Genomic DNA, 17,466 nt, shown 5'->3' on the forward strand with positions numbered 1-17,466 from the left:
CCAGATTTCCACACCAAAAATCCAACAATTGCCATGTTGGCGCTGTGGCAAGTTTGCCGGCGTACAATTTGACTAATTTTAATGTTTCCCCACGGAGACATTTTCTTCATTTSCCCAGTTCCGAAAACTATTAATTTATGTAATGTAGTAATTTGGAGTTTCTTAGCAGGAATTACAAGTTTCCTTGCGTCCAAGTATTTGTGTGTGTGTGTGTTTRTGGCATAAATCGTAGGAAACGGTTTACCGTTACACACATACTCATAGCCAAATGTTAGCTGTCAAGGAAGTTCCATATGSCATGGYTGAGTTTACCTACAAGCGTGAGCTCGTAACTCTTTCGGTCCGCTTTGGGCCACTTTCACAACTTTTAASTATCAAATTCGTAACGCGAAATACCATTAGGTACTATGTCCACCGCAATATAATTTATTGTCGTACCTTACATAAATGYCTTTGCTTGAAATGAACAGTTATGGGGTTAAAAAACGGTGTTTATGAGTTTTCCGAAGTGAAGATTTTGTGTTCCCTGCAAATAAATTAGGGAATGGGGTAAACCATCCAAAACGGTGACTATAAAACAGGTCTGCTCCGGCATAGATATTYTCCTTTTCTATGTCTAACGCTGTAAGCTGTAGTTTATTAAAGACATCCTCAAATAATTTTAATTTAATAAAGAAATACCCTCGTGTTAACAAAAACGAAATGGCACAATCTCCACAAAGCTCAGCAGGTTGGCCACAATGGCATTCACAAGTTATATTTTCATAAAAAAATATATACACCAAAATATTGGTATCAGATCCCTCGAACTATAGCCAAAAATATAYTTATTTCCTAAAAAGTCTTCCATATCAAAAACTTCCGTACAGATGGATGGAGATGGAGTTTATCCCCATTTTCTTCCGAAATTAAACACAAAATTAATATTTTTTCTTTTTTTATTAAAAAATGTATGGATCATTTCCGAAAGTTGTATAAAAATGGGTGACCTAAGTTCTCGATATTGCAGATGAGTTTACAAAAATGTCGCGCTGTCTTATAAAATTATTCAATTATTGCTCAAACTCCACTTCAATGGAAATCGGCGGGTCCTCCTTAAGTTCTGGTGTGTAAATTTTACCCGCAGCGAGCACAAACTCTTCCTCGCAGTCCATTACGAAATACAAGAAGGGGCGATTCACTTCAATCGAATCGATTTCGGGCGCGGCAGCTGTACGTGCCTGTGTATCGGAGGCGGTGAGTCCATTCTCGCTGCTGCCGCTCTCGTCKACACGCACACTCACAAATTGCACCACTTCGTCCACATGTAGATCATTATCGACAGATAATAGGCTGAGATYGGAGTCTTCCCTCGTAAACAGCTTGGTCAAACCAATGCTCTTCAACATGGCTTCGGAACGTGAAGTTTCATCGACTTGGAATTTGGGCATTATGAGACGTAGCTCCTTCTTTAGTACCTGCGATTTGGCCGTCTTAAAGTCTTCGGGTTTCAGTTTCTCGATGAGTGGTCGGAGTCCCTCTGTCTCGTKTGGCAGCACAATCATCATCGCATATTTTTTGTTCTAAACAAAATGTTTAAGGCTTTAACTGTTGASGACTGGCGAAATAGTAGTGCTTTTGTCTTACCTCGTATGGCAAACAGATCACCTTTGCATTTAAATTCTCCAATTCGGCGACATGGAAAGTGCCCTTGGTTTCCATCATTGGTACTTTCATTGCATCCTCCGCCGTCATAAAGAAGAAGCTTTCGTCTTCTGAGCTCAGTTTTGTAAATGGTTGCGCCCAGAGACCGGCAAAGTAGAGACCGTTGAAAAGCAGCATTTTAGTCTTCGAGGCGGCTTCACGGCCAGTTATTGAATTAGCGCTCAACGCATGCGCGATATCCTCTTTGCGGAAGAGACTGCGGGCACCCAAAGCCTGTTTAAAAAATAAAAATATATAACCAAACCTTAATCACTGCATTGGTGGTAACTCACCCTTCGGACCGARCTTATATGAGACTCTAGCGCAATCATTATCTTGCCTGCGTTTTTATTCGCCGTGTCGAGAGCGCTTTCCAGTTTTTGCAGCGGCAAAGAAACCTTTTCTGGCTCATTTGAGTCCAACACTTCCTTTATCGGTATAACACCGTCACTGTCATCGCCATAGAGCTTCTGCAACTTCTCGCCCGAATGCACTGTCTCATTGTCTTCGAAATTCGCGTCATCCTCTCGCTTACTAATATCCTTGGCAATCAGCTCGTCTTCGTGTTTTGGAATTTCTGCGATATCTGCTGCTTCAGTTTCCTTTAATTGTTCGCTCACTTCGTCTATTGTGGCAGGCCTTTCTGAACATTCTGCTGCTTTCGGTTGTTCGGCGTCAAGTTTCTCGTCCGSTTGCTTCTCAGATTGCTTCTTAATCTCCTCCAATATAGCTGGTTTCTCCACATACTGCTTATCGTCGACAACGCGATCGAATTTAGACGCTTCCTTATCGATCACTTCCTCGCCGTATGTATCGGCAGGCAGTGTCTCTGTAGCAGCGGCAGCCAAGTTGGCATCGGCTCTCAAGCGCTTCAGTGTCTCAAAACCAACAACATCTTTGCTGTTGCTCACGGAACTGGTCTCGACATCCAACGAAGTATTTGGCTCATTCCAATCATACTCATCGCTGTTGATGTCTTTCACCATGACAAAGTAGTTGTCACGCACCAACTGCTTAAACTCATCGCGCGCAGTGTTGTTGCGGTAGATGTACAACCAGGTTTGGAATGAAGGTGCCGTGGAATATTCTTTATTCTGGTAGCGCGAGAGTATGCGCCGGAAGGAGGCACGCAAATCAGCGCGTTCGGTGGGGAAGCCAAGTGTTTTGCTGAACTCCTCGTATGTCTCACCTGCCGCACCCTCCGCTAAGACGGCCAGTATGGAGSTGATGCCCAGAGGTGAATAAACTTGATTGGAGTCGATATCCACATTGAACTTCAGCATGTTCAGCGCAATCTTCTGCGAAGCATCGCTAGCRAAGTGCTGCGGCGGCTGCTCGGCGCTGGCAGCTGCATCGCCATTCTGTGTGGGCAGTGCCACCACGAGTGTGTAGCACAGGCACGAGAGCACTAGAATTAAAAGATACAATCAGTGAACCAAAATCAACTTTTTGTTCTTCAATTTAAAGGAAATATCGAACTTTCTAACGAATTGAAACTTACACACAGTTTTAATTTCCATATTGGCTGTGCTACTTTCTAAAACTCCTCTCCTTCTAAACCACTTCAAAGTCAGCTAGTGTGTGCGTGTGTGCAGRTGCGTTGGCGAAGCTTTCTACCTTTTCCTCTGCTGTTGACCAAACGAATGCCAAACGACGAATGAAGAACTTTGTCGTAGGCCAAAGAGTTTTAAGAAAGCCAAGCGTTGCAACCATTCTTCACCGCAGAACTGAGCAAGAACATGATACGGCTGACTGTGTTCGATTGTCAACGGCAATGAAGAACAGGTTATGGATAATAATTGTACCAGCGGGAACATAGAAATGTACATACATAAATGTASTAGAATGTAAATGTAAAGAGAGCTTAAGATTTGTCTTTCTATCAATTGGAAAATATTGTGAAAATGCTTGATAGASGATAAACAAGTTCCTACAAAAGATCTGAGATCTTTGGATACCTAAATAGTTCAGATTTCTGCAGAATCATTTTAGGCTTTTATAGAAATTGAGTTCAAGAAAGATATTTAGTGATTTTATAAGTGTTGTTAGAAATTTGAAATAGCAAAGGGCTTTTGAGATACCATCTATACTATAGACTACTAAGGCTGTGTGTCACTATGGTGTAATCCTGATATTGGTATCTTTTGTCAGAGTTTTTCAAGAAGCATAATTTAGCAACCAAAGTCTCTCACATCTTTCTGATAATGAATTAATTCGGAACACTTTATCTGAAACATTACGCGATTTAACAAAACATAAACCAGTAAAAGCTAAAATTTTAATGGAAGGCGGTTGAATAAATCTCATATAAAAGAGAGATGGGTGNGAAACATTACGCGATTTAACAAAACATAAACCAGTAAAAGCTAAAATTTTAATGGAAGGCGGTTGAATAAATCTCATATAAAAGAGAGATGGGTGCTAAACTCGCAGCCACTGTTATAAGACCCTACAAAAAATTTGACGGCAGGCTGGGTGTTCAATGTAGGCATAAAAAATTAAGATATACTAGAGAACCCGCCCCAAAAAAAWTTGTRGGTTTTTAATGATATAGGTTGTAGGATTATTCGAAAAATTTAAATGGTTTTGATRGAAATATAATGCAAAAGAGTTTCCAGAAGGAGTGCATTCAAATGCCGCTTTATATTATACCTTGGTACGTATTTCTCGTACTGAAAGCAATACAATTACAATACTTTTCAGCGACTTATTAGGTCATGAATAATTATCTTAACATAAATAAAATAAAGTTTGATAATCAAAATCATATCAAAGTATATGAATGTCTACAACCAATCAGTAATCAAGCAGTGACAGACAATTAGTATTTACAATGGGACTTAAGAAGCCTTCTAAGTACCAAATGTAACTATTCTGGTGCCGAAAGAAACTGCAAGCTACATGTGACTTCGTCATAAAATTGCCTCGCTTCGAAACAACTTAAAGTGACAATATGTTTTCTCTTATGCAATTCGCTCACCCATATGCGGTTAATGTTCGATTGACATTGATAGCCCACCTAAACGTTGAGGCGCAGTAAAAAATCGTGGATTCAAGCCTTAAGCAGTGCTTTTTGTTTACTGAAAGTGGAAGTGCAATTCATCAAAGTACATATATTCATACCATATATGAATAACTATATATTCTTACATACATATGTACATATATATAGTAGTAGTATATTAAATTTCGAAATGTAAATGCATTGTCTTAATATTAAGGGCGTGAGCGCCAGTTGAAGCTCAACTAAAAACAAGAAAGCGTTCGAGTCAAGCCAGAGCGCAATAGAAAATAGGTCAACGGGTTAGCAGCCACAGAAAATAGTTTCACAATGAAATAGAAACCCAAAGCATTTGACTTTCTAATGGGCGCAGCTCTTGGTGGACAAGACGATTAACGCCAACGCGTGGAACAAGACGAAGCCGTTTCGGTAATTCAAACGTGCTTCAAATCGCTGATTGACGAGTCAATCAATATATGAATGCATGTAAGAAACATAAAAATCCGATTAGAGTTAAAGTTTTTCAAGTTTTAGAGAATGTTAAGAATAATATACATACTCTAGTCTGCTTGTCTCTATTGCAGGTTAGAGGCCATAAACTGCAATTTGTGGATTTCTCCACGCTTTTCTCTGTCAACAAATGATTGCCGATTATTTCGCATTGCAGATAGCTCATTTCACTTGCAAATCGGCGTTTGTGTCGGATGTGGGTTTGGACTTGAACTTCAGTTTGCCAACTGCCGCCACCGTGAGCACACCAACAACAACAGCACCGATTAACCCAGTTTATATGTAAATTAGTCAGTCAAGCCAAAGTAAGAGCCAACAAATTCTACTCTATGTGTGTTTGTATGTATGTAGATAAGTAGCGCGTCATGATTTGAGGCCGCTGAACTCGCCAGACGAATCTCGTGTGTTCGCGTGGCAACATTTTCTGTTTACTACTATTTTGAATATAATTTCTGTTTGTGTTCTTTTGAATACATTGTGTTATTAAATTGTTCATATTTTTCATTGATTTATCCCGCATTCTTTTTTGTTGTTTATTTTCGTCTCGCGCTTGAGCGGAAGCGGCGCAAAGAGATCGATTTTACAGAGCGTAAAGATTTCTGCGGCGCGGTGGCTCAGCTGAACAGCTTACAGAGCCACACACTGGCACTCGCAGTGAAACGAGTTTTTCAACTTGACTTTGAAAGTGGGGGGCGGGCGAGTGCGTTGAGCGCGCTGGGCAAATGGGCATCTCTAGAATATCGCACGATTCTGTGCAGCGAAAAGCTTTCGTTGTTGGTGTGTAGTCGTTGTTTTGCCTGAGTGCAGCGAACTTTTCAATCAGTTTATATATAGAAATTTATGAGTTAGGGTGGAACTTGTTTTTGAGCCATGTTAAAATTAGAATAAAATATGGTACTAAAAAAAGCTGCTGGCGGCTGCTTCTCTGACCATATACCAGCGAGGGAATTGTGTGTGGGAAGAAAGAGTGCAGTGAGCTTCTTTACGGATGGTTGCAACCATTAAGGTAGCAATAGATCTGATGCTCCAGAGTGCAGCCTCCTGTAGAGAAGTGACCATCCACTCAGATGGAAGGCGACGATACTAGCCTTGAACTATTCTAGCCTTGAAAAATTCTATTGCCAAAGGATCGGTCGCAAGTAATCGACTGATCTTTGTGCTCTCAGAGATTGGCTGGAGTAGATATTAACCGGCTCAATAAATTTGTGGCCGTCAAGTGGCGTCAAAATTATGAATTTTTTTTTTTCGAAATGAACAATTAAGTGTGTACATTTCATCAACTTTTTGTTAAACAAATCGGTAAACCGTTAAAACCCCGATGTAAGTGGTTAATATTTCAGAGTCTATATAACTACGGAACTCGTTTCTAACCTGCCTCATAGCACTTAATCTTGCAATATCAGATATCAGAGATAAAGAACTCTCAGACATTGTATGGTTTTTTGCTGTAGATATCAACGATAATATTACCGCATGTTCACTGAGCGCGATTAACGAAGTAGATCGTGGCTGCAAACAAAGCTTCTCAAGAAAAAAATTCCACAATCGCTTTAGTTGCATTTCAGGTCAATGTTGACTCGATCTTCATTCAGGTGGAAAATCTAACTGCGAGCTTAATGGACGCAAGTGGTCCATCGAAGCAATTTTGTTATGAAAAGTTATTTGTAATTATTTATATTGCTCACGAACGTCTGTATTTGTGTAATCGTGAGCACTTCAAATGGAGAAGAATTGAAAGCCGCTGTCATCGCTTCCCAAATAACTTCTGGCAAGATAACGGGATAAAAAGACAGGGTTTACATTAGAGACATTGACCAAAGTCATTTTTAACTGGATTCGTTGCGGTGCGCAGGACACGTGGCGGCCCTACAAAGGGGGCTACATAGGTATAAACATATGTACTTATATGTATATCTCAGGGCACAAACTTACGCTTGAATGKCTGTTGAGTGGTCGAACGAGTGTGTTGGCACACGCGAAACGATATACCGTTAATAATAAAGTAAAATAATAATATTGTTGCAGACGAACAATAAAAGTAATGATGAGCATGATAAAAAGCAGAAAACAAATAAGCACACTGTTGCAATTCACACACAGCCATACACACACCGGTGCTTTGCATATTTGGCAAATGACAGTTGCTTTTTGAGGCATCGGTGGATGGAGTTGAGCATCAACCCTCAGTGAAGCGCAGAGGTGATGTGTGGAAATAGTTGACAAATTTCAACGCTAACCACTTGAGTGGATGCCTGGCTGGCGAGGTACATTTTAAACTTCCACGCGATTGCCCTTCGAGGGTTGTTCGGCTGCTCACCGGTGTTTTGATTCCACTGCAGCGACGAATTCGGTGTGCAAGAAAAGATTTAATTATTGCGTTGATTGGTTCGATGGCGTGTTGAATGTTGAGTGTGACGCTGAGAACTTTTCCGGTGATTATTTGGGTACACTTGTGTGAGAACCAACTGCTGAGAAAACGCACGTGATTAGTTGGGAAATTAATTTAAAGTTTTGCTTTATCCAATTGTGTTTTGTCTGTATAAGGTGTAGTATTAAGCATCCATACCTTTGGCATTCAATTAAAAAATTTATTTAGTATAATTAAAAAATCCAGATTCAGGTAAAATTTGTACCGTKTTATTCGATTATTTGGTTGGTAATATCCAAATCCTAATCTTATGCCAAATCTCGTCCATATTAGAAGAAACTGCGGCAGCCGAATTTCAAAAGGTTCTCTTGAAATGAATTTTTCACTTCCAACATTACTCGCTACGAAGGACAAGTACAAGGAGTAATCACTTGGTACCTAGTTCGGCCTGTAGGGTAGATATATACGAATCTACCAGCAAGATACCTGAAGTTTCTGCAGAGTCACTGTTGACGTCTGCGGTTTGAAGTTGTTCTGAAGAAACATACTTCTTCTCCTGTTGGCCAAAAAATTGCCGCTTCTTGTTTCCTTCAGATGTTACAGCTACTGGCAACACAGGACAGAGTTAAGAGTTTAGCCATAGACTCATATTAGATGATTACACACTAGCACTTGGCAGAATCTTACTAATTTTCAAACCAGCCTTTTGGGTTGCGCTGGCTCGCCATAATTCGACCTGATCACCCAATCGATCCTAAGTCACCCAATTTTCACTTCACAAATGGACCACTTTTCTGGCGGGTCAGCAGCGGAAGGAAATTTGGTCCATGAATTCATATATGGTATTTGCACGCTTAACTGCACCTCACTACACCCACACGTACAGACACCCCTTAAGTGCCAGCACCTACTCAATTTTTGCGGAATTTTCATTAAAAAWTTTTACGGAAATCCACTTTCTAAATCCACAATCGGCCAAGTGCAATGGCCACTCTTGGACATTCTGCACAAATTGTATTTTATTGCCAGGTCTAAATGTCGCATTGCACTCTTTTACGAGGCGAATTTTCGGCAACAAACACGTACATAACTCTTTTACTTTAATACGTTGCTGAAACAGCTGAAATTTTCATTAGCCGAAAGCATCCAATTCGTGGGCACTTTTAATTCTCACACAGCCAAGTGCATTTCCATGCGAGGTAACCGAACCGACGCACACACTCAAGCACACAGTCGTGATTGCTTGCGAGCACTTAGTATGTTGCCGGCTCGTAAAAGTTTTACGAGTCTTCCTACATTCTGCATACGTGGCAAGTGCTACAATGTGTGGTAATATGCATTTATCAATTTGCTTCACAGAAGCACAGCAGCGCAGCACAGAGTGTTGCACCCACTTTTGTGGCTAATCCAGATGGATGCAAATTTGCATCCGGCACCTAGAAATTCGAAATAAATGTATTTGTAAATATTTATGAATGTTTTCGTACTATGAAGAGAATTAAATGTAATTTACGGTAAATAAATTATATATAGTTTTATTGCACTAATTTAAGTTTGTGAGTACATACTATGTATATGTGGGTATTTAAAAATAAGAAAAATACCGGATGTGTCTAGATGAATTTCCATTTYTTTCATTCGAAGCATGTGTTAGAAATAAAACCTTTTCGCCTTTCACCAGCAAAGAAAGGTAGGTGGCCATTTGAGTTAAGTTCTAGAGAAAGCATTTCACCCATACCCATAGATCGATCCAAAAACATTGATCGAACAAAGTTAWGACGTAAGCCACGCGATGAAACTGTACTAATGCATGTATCATGRACGCACACCATTTCCTAGACCATCAAACGCATATGTCGTCGAGAATATAATTGAACATCTAAATATGTTATTTGAAAAAATATATATAATTATTTTTTAAGTGCCATCCGTTTGGCTACCCAACAAGTACACGATATACGGACGTCACTAAGAACGATAGACAAGGTGCGTACCAAAGTAAACAGGACTTTTTGAATCTAGCGCCCCCTGCCAGCGCCATCTATATGTCTTTGTCGATTGTCCAGTGAGAATTTCATGACATTTCATAGATTGGAAGTGAAATTATTGCGTTTAAAGTGTCAGTATGTTTGTGTTATCGGGGCGAAAATGAGCTTCGAACAAAGAGCCAACATTAAATTTTGTTTTAAAATTAATAAAACTTTTACCGAAACGTGTCAATTGATGAAAAAAGTGTATTGTGATCATTGCCTATCTCGTAGCAGAGTACACGAGTGGTTTCAACGTTTTCAAAGTGGTCGTGAGGACATAAATGACGATCAATATGTGGGCCAATCTAAATCCGTGATCACCGGAAATTCCATTGAAACTTTKCGTGAATTCATCAAAAATCAGCCGAAATCATCATTGAAATTCATGGAAAKGCATTTTGTCCGAACATAAATAATCCTTAGGGAAACTCGCTTTATTCTTACTCACACAGTCTCGAAAGGACTGCTGGACGACTGTTGGCCTCTTGGCAAGTCTTAACCTACGGATATCACATGCGAGTCGGATGACCATAAGTGATAATAATATTTTCAAAATGTGCAGAGAATTTGACGTGATAGAAACGCTGGAACMCCTTCTATGCCTTTGTCCACCACTATCTAGAACTCGTGTCAAGTACTGGATGAAGTATCAAACACATACATTAAGTCGACCTTAAAGTTCGCACAAAACGTTGACGTTCTGTGTGACGAATTCTTCACCTCAAWTTAAACCGAATCTTCATCTGGTATTAGTAGGAAAAAGTAGGCCCAGCATGGACCAGTAGGTGTACGTTACGTAGATAACTCATAACTCATTTTCATGTGTGTTTTGATGTAAGTCGATCTGCATTATTTTCGTCTGAAGATCAAATAGGCACGTGTTGATCTCGAATGAGCGAAAACTAGAAAAAGTATCAAAAGATTTGCCTGAAAGATCCTTAACAATCAAAACAAAAGTAGTGATGTGATATACTATAAAAAAAGATATCTTGTGTGTTATCGATAGCCCGCAATCGGTAAGATACTTATGAAACAATTATGAAAGAATTACCTTCAAATAGTTTGCTAAATTTTTTAAATCAAATTTCTTGGTCAATTTTCTCAAGAAACTGAATGTAATGAATGGTTCATGACCCATTCATTCCTGACCCATTCCGAAGTTATATGCCAAGAGCAATAAACGAACCACTTCTGATTCCAATAAAAAATRCTTTTTTGCTTACACTGAGATATTTTTATTCTACTTTCAGATTCGATTGCCATTTATAACCGACTCATAAATRCACATAAAGCTCAATCGTATTTAGATTCAATAAATTACTTTTTCTCCTATTTCTAGTTAGAGAGGCATTGAAAAAGTCTCAAGCAAAAAATCGAAWGTCATAGAAAGCCAAAACAATCAACTGTTTGAAAACTCAAGTAAAGAAGAAAGCAAATCTCAAAAAAAAAAAAATTAAGCAGACAAAACGGATTCTTCACTTATTTTCAGATGCAACACAACAAAATGAACAACCACCAAGCGGCTCAGAATAAGCAAACGGTAATTTTYAATCCGGTCGTTGACTACGAACTAGTGTTGTCGCTCTTTCTGGAAGAATTYAACGGGCGTTGGAGCAATGTGCAACCCTCACCAGAGACCGGACTCGAGGGCTATGAAGAAATAACCATACTCGGCTCGGGCTCATTCGGCCAAGTGGTGAGTAGTAATCTGAAACGATAAGTTTAAGCAAATACTTTGACTTCTGCAACGATTTTATCACATCAGGCATTGTGCAAGGATAAGTCCACGGGCGATTATTATGCAGCGAAGCTTATGCTGAAGGAGAAGATCGTGAAGATGAAGCAGGTGACACACGTACATAATGAGAAACGAGTGCTKGCCTGCATCAAATTTCCCTTCCTCATTTGGTTGGAGTTCTCGCGCAAGGACTACGATCTGCTCTACTTGGGATTGCCTTTCGTCAATGGTGGCGAACTGTTCACGTATCATCGCAAGTACCGTGTGTGCCCCACACCAGCCCATTGCATCGATAAATTTTGATCCTTTTCACCATTAGAATGCGCAAATTCAATGAGAAGCACGCCCGCTTCTACGCTGCCCAAGTGTTTCTCGCTCTGGAGTATTTACATTTCCTGCACCTGATCTACCGCGACTTGAAGCCCGAGAATGTAATGATCGATAAGAATGGTTACATCAAAATAACGGACTTCGGTTTTGTTAAGGTCGCTCATATTTTGCGGTATTAAATCACCTCTCTTATACTTAATGATGTTTAACTCAGCAGAAAGTCGAGACGCGCACTATGACGCTGTGCGGCACGCCCGAGTACCTTGCGCCCGAGGTCATTCAGTCGCGACCCTACGGCTCGTGCGTGGACTGGTGGTCCTTTGGTGTCTTCATTTATGAAATGGTCAATGGTTCGTCACCCTTCTCGCCCTTCAATCGCGACATAATGGTTATGTATGGCAAGATTTGTGAAGGAGAGTACAAAATGCCGCAGGCCTTCAGCTCCGAACTGAAAGACTTGGTTGAGAATTTGCTGCAAGTTGAATTGTCGAAGAGGTGCGTTGACAGAAGAATAAATTTGCTCATACTAAGTTGTGTCTTATTTTCATTTAACTTAGATTCGGCAGCTTAATCAACGGCAATAAAGACATCAAAAAYCATGATTGGTTCAAGTCCATCGATTGGTTTGCGATACTCAACCAGGAAATGCCAGCTCCCTACGTGCCCCAGATTGGTCATGCTGAAGACTTGTCTAATTTTGATAAGTATCCGGAGTTTAAGCGTGGACCGAAGTCAAAAACTTGTCGTTATTGCGAGGCTTTTGCTGAATTTTGAAATGCTATTCTCAATTTTTCTATCTTTTCATTGTGAATTATTGTTTTACAAAATGCTTATTAATTGCACATACTACATTAAATATCATGGAGTTAGTTTAAAAATWTATATATATATCTTATGAGCTGGTTAAACTGCTACTTATCCAGAATAGACCCTGACATATCAAACATATGCCCAGCGTGCAATGAGTCCCCGCATGCTTGGGAACCCAATCCTTTGGAGACCAACGAGCTGAACTTGTGAGCTTTCGAAGTTTCGTAGGATTAAAGACCATCGAATGGTTCTTTTTTCTTTTGAGTTTTCTCAACAACATATTTCACAAATAAATCTTTTACATCCAGATTCTTTTCCACACACCATGTGTTATGTTCTTAATCGCTTTTCGCCATAGAAAGCTCTTTTTTCCTCCATCTCTCCACTTCGGAGTGAAAACACATGTTCCCCATTTTAATGAGTGGTTTGCGTAATTTCTCACGGCTCCATCTCCACGCCATACTTGGTGGTGCGAAGAGACACACCACAAAGTGTCACCAATCACTATTTTTCTTCTTCCTCTTATATTTGCTTGCAAGTATTTCGAAAGCGTAATTTTTCACACACACACACGCCCATATCGAAGTATTGTATCTAATGTTTCCAATTTGGCGTTCTTCTAAGCAATTAATTACCCAATTGCTCTGGTGTTCCAAGAAGAACAGCTGTAAGACAAGTGCCGAGCAAGTGATCGCCGAAGCTGTTGAAATCTTTCACGTTTCCCATGCAAAGCGCTGCGATGTTAAGAACCACATATTTACAGTTATGCATACTTACATCTCCACTCTCGCTTGCATGTTGCATGTTCGCTTTCTTCAAGCAGATGTTTCAAGTTTCGATTGCGTGTCAAAGTGTTCGCCAGCGTTCCCTAAATTATTTAAGTGAACTTTATGTTTGTGCTAGTGAAAGCGCTTTGATCTTAAAAATACTCGAAGCTCCCGAAGTTTCGAAATTTCCAAACAGAATTGAAGACGATCATCTCAACAGAGAGTCAAACCAAATTCTGTGCTGCTCCTCCAATACAGGGTGCGCATTCATCCAGTTTATTTTCCACCAGCTTCAATTTTGTACTTAATTTCTTAAGAATATTTACTTTCCTGGGAGTGGCTTTCACTTACTCAATACAAGCGCTCACTTACTCACTTTAACTGGCCGCCACTTAAATCGTGTACAATTTATTTACAATGGCAAAACTTTCAATGGATTACCAGCAATACAGCGCAGCTAACCGGCGCCCCACTCGACACATTCTCGCCACTTACCTCAGTTTCAGCCAACAGGACCAAAGCTCGCAAACGCGCTACACGTCGTTTTCAGCAAGGAGCGCTTGAGGCGACGGCAAGCAGCAAGAAGAGCAACGCAGAGAAAGCAAGCAGGACCTTTGTTGCTGGGCAAACACAGGAAGGGGCTGCGCACGGGAATGGGCAGCGCTGGCGCCGGACTGTCGGGCGCCAAAAAGCAGAGGTAAAATCAGGAGTTTCTCAAAACTATGATTATGGTGATGACGATTACAGCAACAAGCACAACAAAGCATTGYAGCCAGCCGTTCGTGTACATTGAACAGGCGGTGGAGGACAGACGCGCGCCAGGCAAAGCAAAAGATGCCGGAGACGATGATGTTTCATCTTTTCCACATGAAAACTCACGTAACAAAAATTATGATTATCATAATTTTGTGTWTTTTTATTCTCCATTTCTTTTTTCCACACTGCTTGTGTATTCCTTTTTTTGCATGCAAAACGGCAGGAGCCACAAAAAGCGATAGCAACAACAAAGGTCCTGCCGTGTTCAGCTGGACAAAGGACTTTGTCCTTTAATTTCGCTATGAAAGCGAGCGAAAGCGGTTACTCGAGTTGCACAGTTATTCGGTGGCGTGGGCACGGTAGAGTGTGCAAATTTTCCGAGGGGTGATTGTACGCCGAGATATGGGACAGTTGAGTCAAGCGACTAGAAGAGCAGATGACTTGTGATAGCTGGAGCGGCGAGTGCTGGCWGCCGGCTGCAATGTTCGTGCGAAGCAAGGTGATTTTGCCGAAGAGTGGGATTGGCGCTTTCAGATAAAACTGTGAATAAATCACAGCGTCGAAATGAGATGTTCACCATGATTTATGTTGATTTTGGTAACAGGAGTATTTTCTACGCAATTTTTTTCTCTTTCTTCATTTCATTTTCCACATTTATTGAGTGATGCTTAAACATAACAGAAAATCTGTAGTTTTCATAAAAATTGAAAGAAAATAATGTTCGGAAAGGTGGGAGAGCTGAACTTGGTAGAAATGATCTTTTGAATACAACTAGAGCAGAATCATAATCGATATCAAATCTTAGAAAATTTAGTAAATTTTTCCCATATTTTTTCGCTCTTCTGACATTTCTCTTCAGGAAATTTTTTCATTTCATCATGGAAAAATATACAATCCAACAACGAGTCGAAATTATTAAAATTTTTTCTACCGAGTTTCGGAGTCAGTGACCTCAACTTTAAGAGCACCATAATTTGACATTTATGGTCGCCATAATCGTGCTGGCAGATGAACAATTGAGCGCCTAGTGGAAAAATTGGAATCCACAGTCACAGAAAAAAACTGTTCCCGTGCGAGTGAGATAAAAAAAATGTCCGTATTGTCGAGAATATTGCTGGCACGTTATTGTGAATGGGAATGGCCCGAATGGGATGATATGGACTTGAGCAATGTGTGGTTCCAACAGGACGACGCCACAGTAAATGTCACAATCGATTTAATGAAAACCAAGTTTGGTGAACGTGTTATCTCACGAACTGATCCAGTCAATTTGCCGCCTCTGTCGTGCGTTTTGACGCCGCTAACGCTTGTTAGACCTGTGGGACCAAATCAAGCCTATGGTATATGCCCATAAGCCTGCGACGATTGATGAACTTCGTGCGAATATCGAAAGTGAAATTGCAGCAGTGTCGGCTGATKTATGCYTGAAAACCGTCGAAAATTGGGTTCAGCGTGTGCAAAATTTTACAGAAAATTATTTTATGGTTTAGACTACTTCTCGAAGCACTCGCCATTAGTGYCACAGGAAAATTATCCTCCAATGTTTTTAATATTTTCTCGAGCATCTCGGTTTCTATATCGATAATTTCAGCATATTTATTTGTGAGCTTTTAAGGGGCACCAGGATTGATGTCATACTTTTTGCTTTTAATTCAAAATTCAAATTTCATAATCTGGTTRGCCATTTAGTGCATGCGAAACATGTCTAGCAACAGTCCACACCTCGATCCATGTAGTCGACTAAACCTAAGAGCCACTAAAAAGCTTTACTAAACTGGAGTATTGACTTGTGAAGTTATTTTCATCTTTACTGATTGCGACAAATGATTCTAAAATTATACAACAGTAATAAATATATAAAATATAATTTAGTTGATTCTAAAAATGTGAAGTACTCGCAACAACCCTCTCCATTTAGCATTTGTATCCATACGTACATATGTGTGTTGATATGTAGATTTATATCTCACACACATATTCTCTCCATTCAGGCACAATTATGAATGTTTCGCAACAATTGTTGCAATTAAATTAATCCGCTTTATCTACATATGTACATATTCACTTGAGTAAATAAAATACAGAAGTGTAATCAAATGTAGATTTGTTTGCATGCCGCGCAAGCTTTCTTTCAGCGATAAAATCAGCAATCAGAGGACGCTTTCAATAACTGCACTCAAAGAAAATTAGCTTCCGTCAATATGGATGAGATTACCAATTGCGATAAATAATTTTCTGTTCATTCTTTCTCAACAACACCTCAATCAGCTGCAAGCTCATGCCAGTAYTGTGAGGTATGATATTGTCAGCATAGTAGTTAGTGATTTTGGTACTGTATGGTTCATTGCTGAACTTAAGTATGTGAGCTTTGAGTACAATGATACTTAGTCTTAGAGAAATAAAATTCTTATTTAAGTCTTTAAATCCATCGACATGTACCTACATACATATATGAGCACATACACCTTCCGCACATATGTGCATGTCGTCATCCCATCTCCACTTGCCGTCTCTTAGCCTTCTCCACGTAATTGTCCAATTGTTAGGTACTGCCCACAAATACTTCATATAATCGCAATTCGTCCATTGAAATCAACTATTTATTTTGACCGACATTTCAATTACCCCGCTGACAAACATCGCCAAACAAACCTTTAAGCAAGCCGAGGGTTCTGAGGAGTGGCACACCTAATACGGCTGACGCACAGCCAYAACAAAGCCAAGGTGGATTGACAAATTTCCTCAAGAATAATTGCTGTGTGAAATGCTCTTTTMCGGTTGCCACTGCTACCCGCATACATTCATACAAACACACGTGTCCACATACAAGCATATATCATAGCAAAGCTCTAAGCGCGCTTGAGCAGTCGAATATATTCTGCAAATGATGTACGCACATATACATACTCACATACGTATATGTATAGTATATTCCTAAACACTAATAGTTGTGTCTGCATGTGTGTAGGTGGATGTGGGTTTTTGCGTACATGTGCCATCTGTCAGCGTGACTTCTTGACGAATTCCAGCATTTCAACGTAAAAGTAAGAAAAATTACCTAACATCCAGTTGATAAATGATGCCAACCAAGATTACATAAGTTGGTAATTTTCTAGTACATTTATTTCGGTCCAGGAATGGTACACTCAACACTGCTGGATAAAAGCATACCAGCATATAGGTATGCATATGTTTGCAGGCGAGTTCGGTTGGTGTGTTGAAATCGGACGCGATTGCCACTAGAGCAGCCAACGTGAGTTTTCACTCTATTGTACAAATTAATATAAACTTTTCTTTTTTAAAGACGGATTTTTAGGATTCCATCTCCGAAACTGACTTTGAGTCTTAATATGGAAATGCTTCAATTTCAACAAACTAACGGCATTTTCAATAAGAGCTACAAAAKTWTTTTTTATTAAAWCAAAAACGGTTTGAGATATCAATGAAATTCTTTATTCTTGAGAAAGTATATT

General features: G+C 39.9%; 2 protein-coding genes across 2 annotated transcripts; one reads left to right on the plus strand and one right to left on the minus strand.

The window, feature by feature from the left end:
* Positions 1-920: 920 nt before the first annotated feature.
* LOC108973226 lies at positions 921-3,203 on the minus strand. Its single transcript, XM_018940301.1, has 4 exons — positions 3,185-3,203; positions 1,977-3,091; positions 1,627-1,917; positions 921-1,562 (listed from the first exon to the last, which is right to left on the minus strand). The coding sequence occupies exons 1-4, from the start codon at positions 3,201-3,203 to the stop codon at positions 1,053-1,055; spliced, it is 1,935 nt and encodes a 644-aa protein (XP_018795846.1). The 3' UTR covers positions 921-1,052.
* Positions 3,204-11,064: 7,861 nt separating this feature from the next.
* On the plus strand, positions 11,065-12,434 carry LOC108973234 (cAMP-dependent protein kinase catalytic subunit beta). The gene is made up of 5 exons (XM_018940316.1): positions 11,065-11,288; positions 11,358-11,587; positions 11,650-11,815; positions 11,878-12,155; positions 12,218-12,434. Exons 1-5 carry the CDS (start codon positions 11,082-11,084, stop codon positions 12,432-12,434), a joined length of 1,098 nt encoding a protein of 365 aa, XP_018795861.1. The 5' UTR covers positions 11,065-11,081.
* Positions 12,435-17,466: the final 5,032 nt, after the last annotated feature.

The sequence above is a fragment of the Bactrocera latifrons genome, unplaced genomic scaffold, assembly GCF_001853355.1.
Source record: "Bactrocera latifrons isolate USDA-ARS-PBARC rearing strain unplaced genomic scaffold, ASM185335v1 scaffold_11, whole genome shotgun sequence".
NCBI classification, from domain to species: domain Eukaryota; kingdom Metazoa; phylum Arthropoda; class Insecta; order Diptera; family Tephritidae; genus Bactrocera; species Bactrocera latifrons.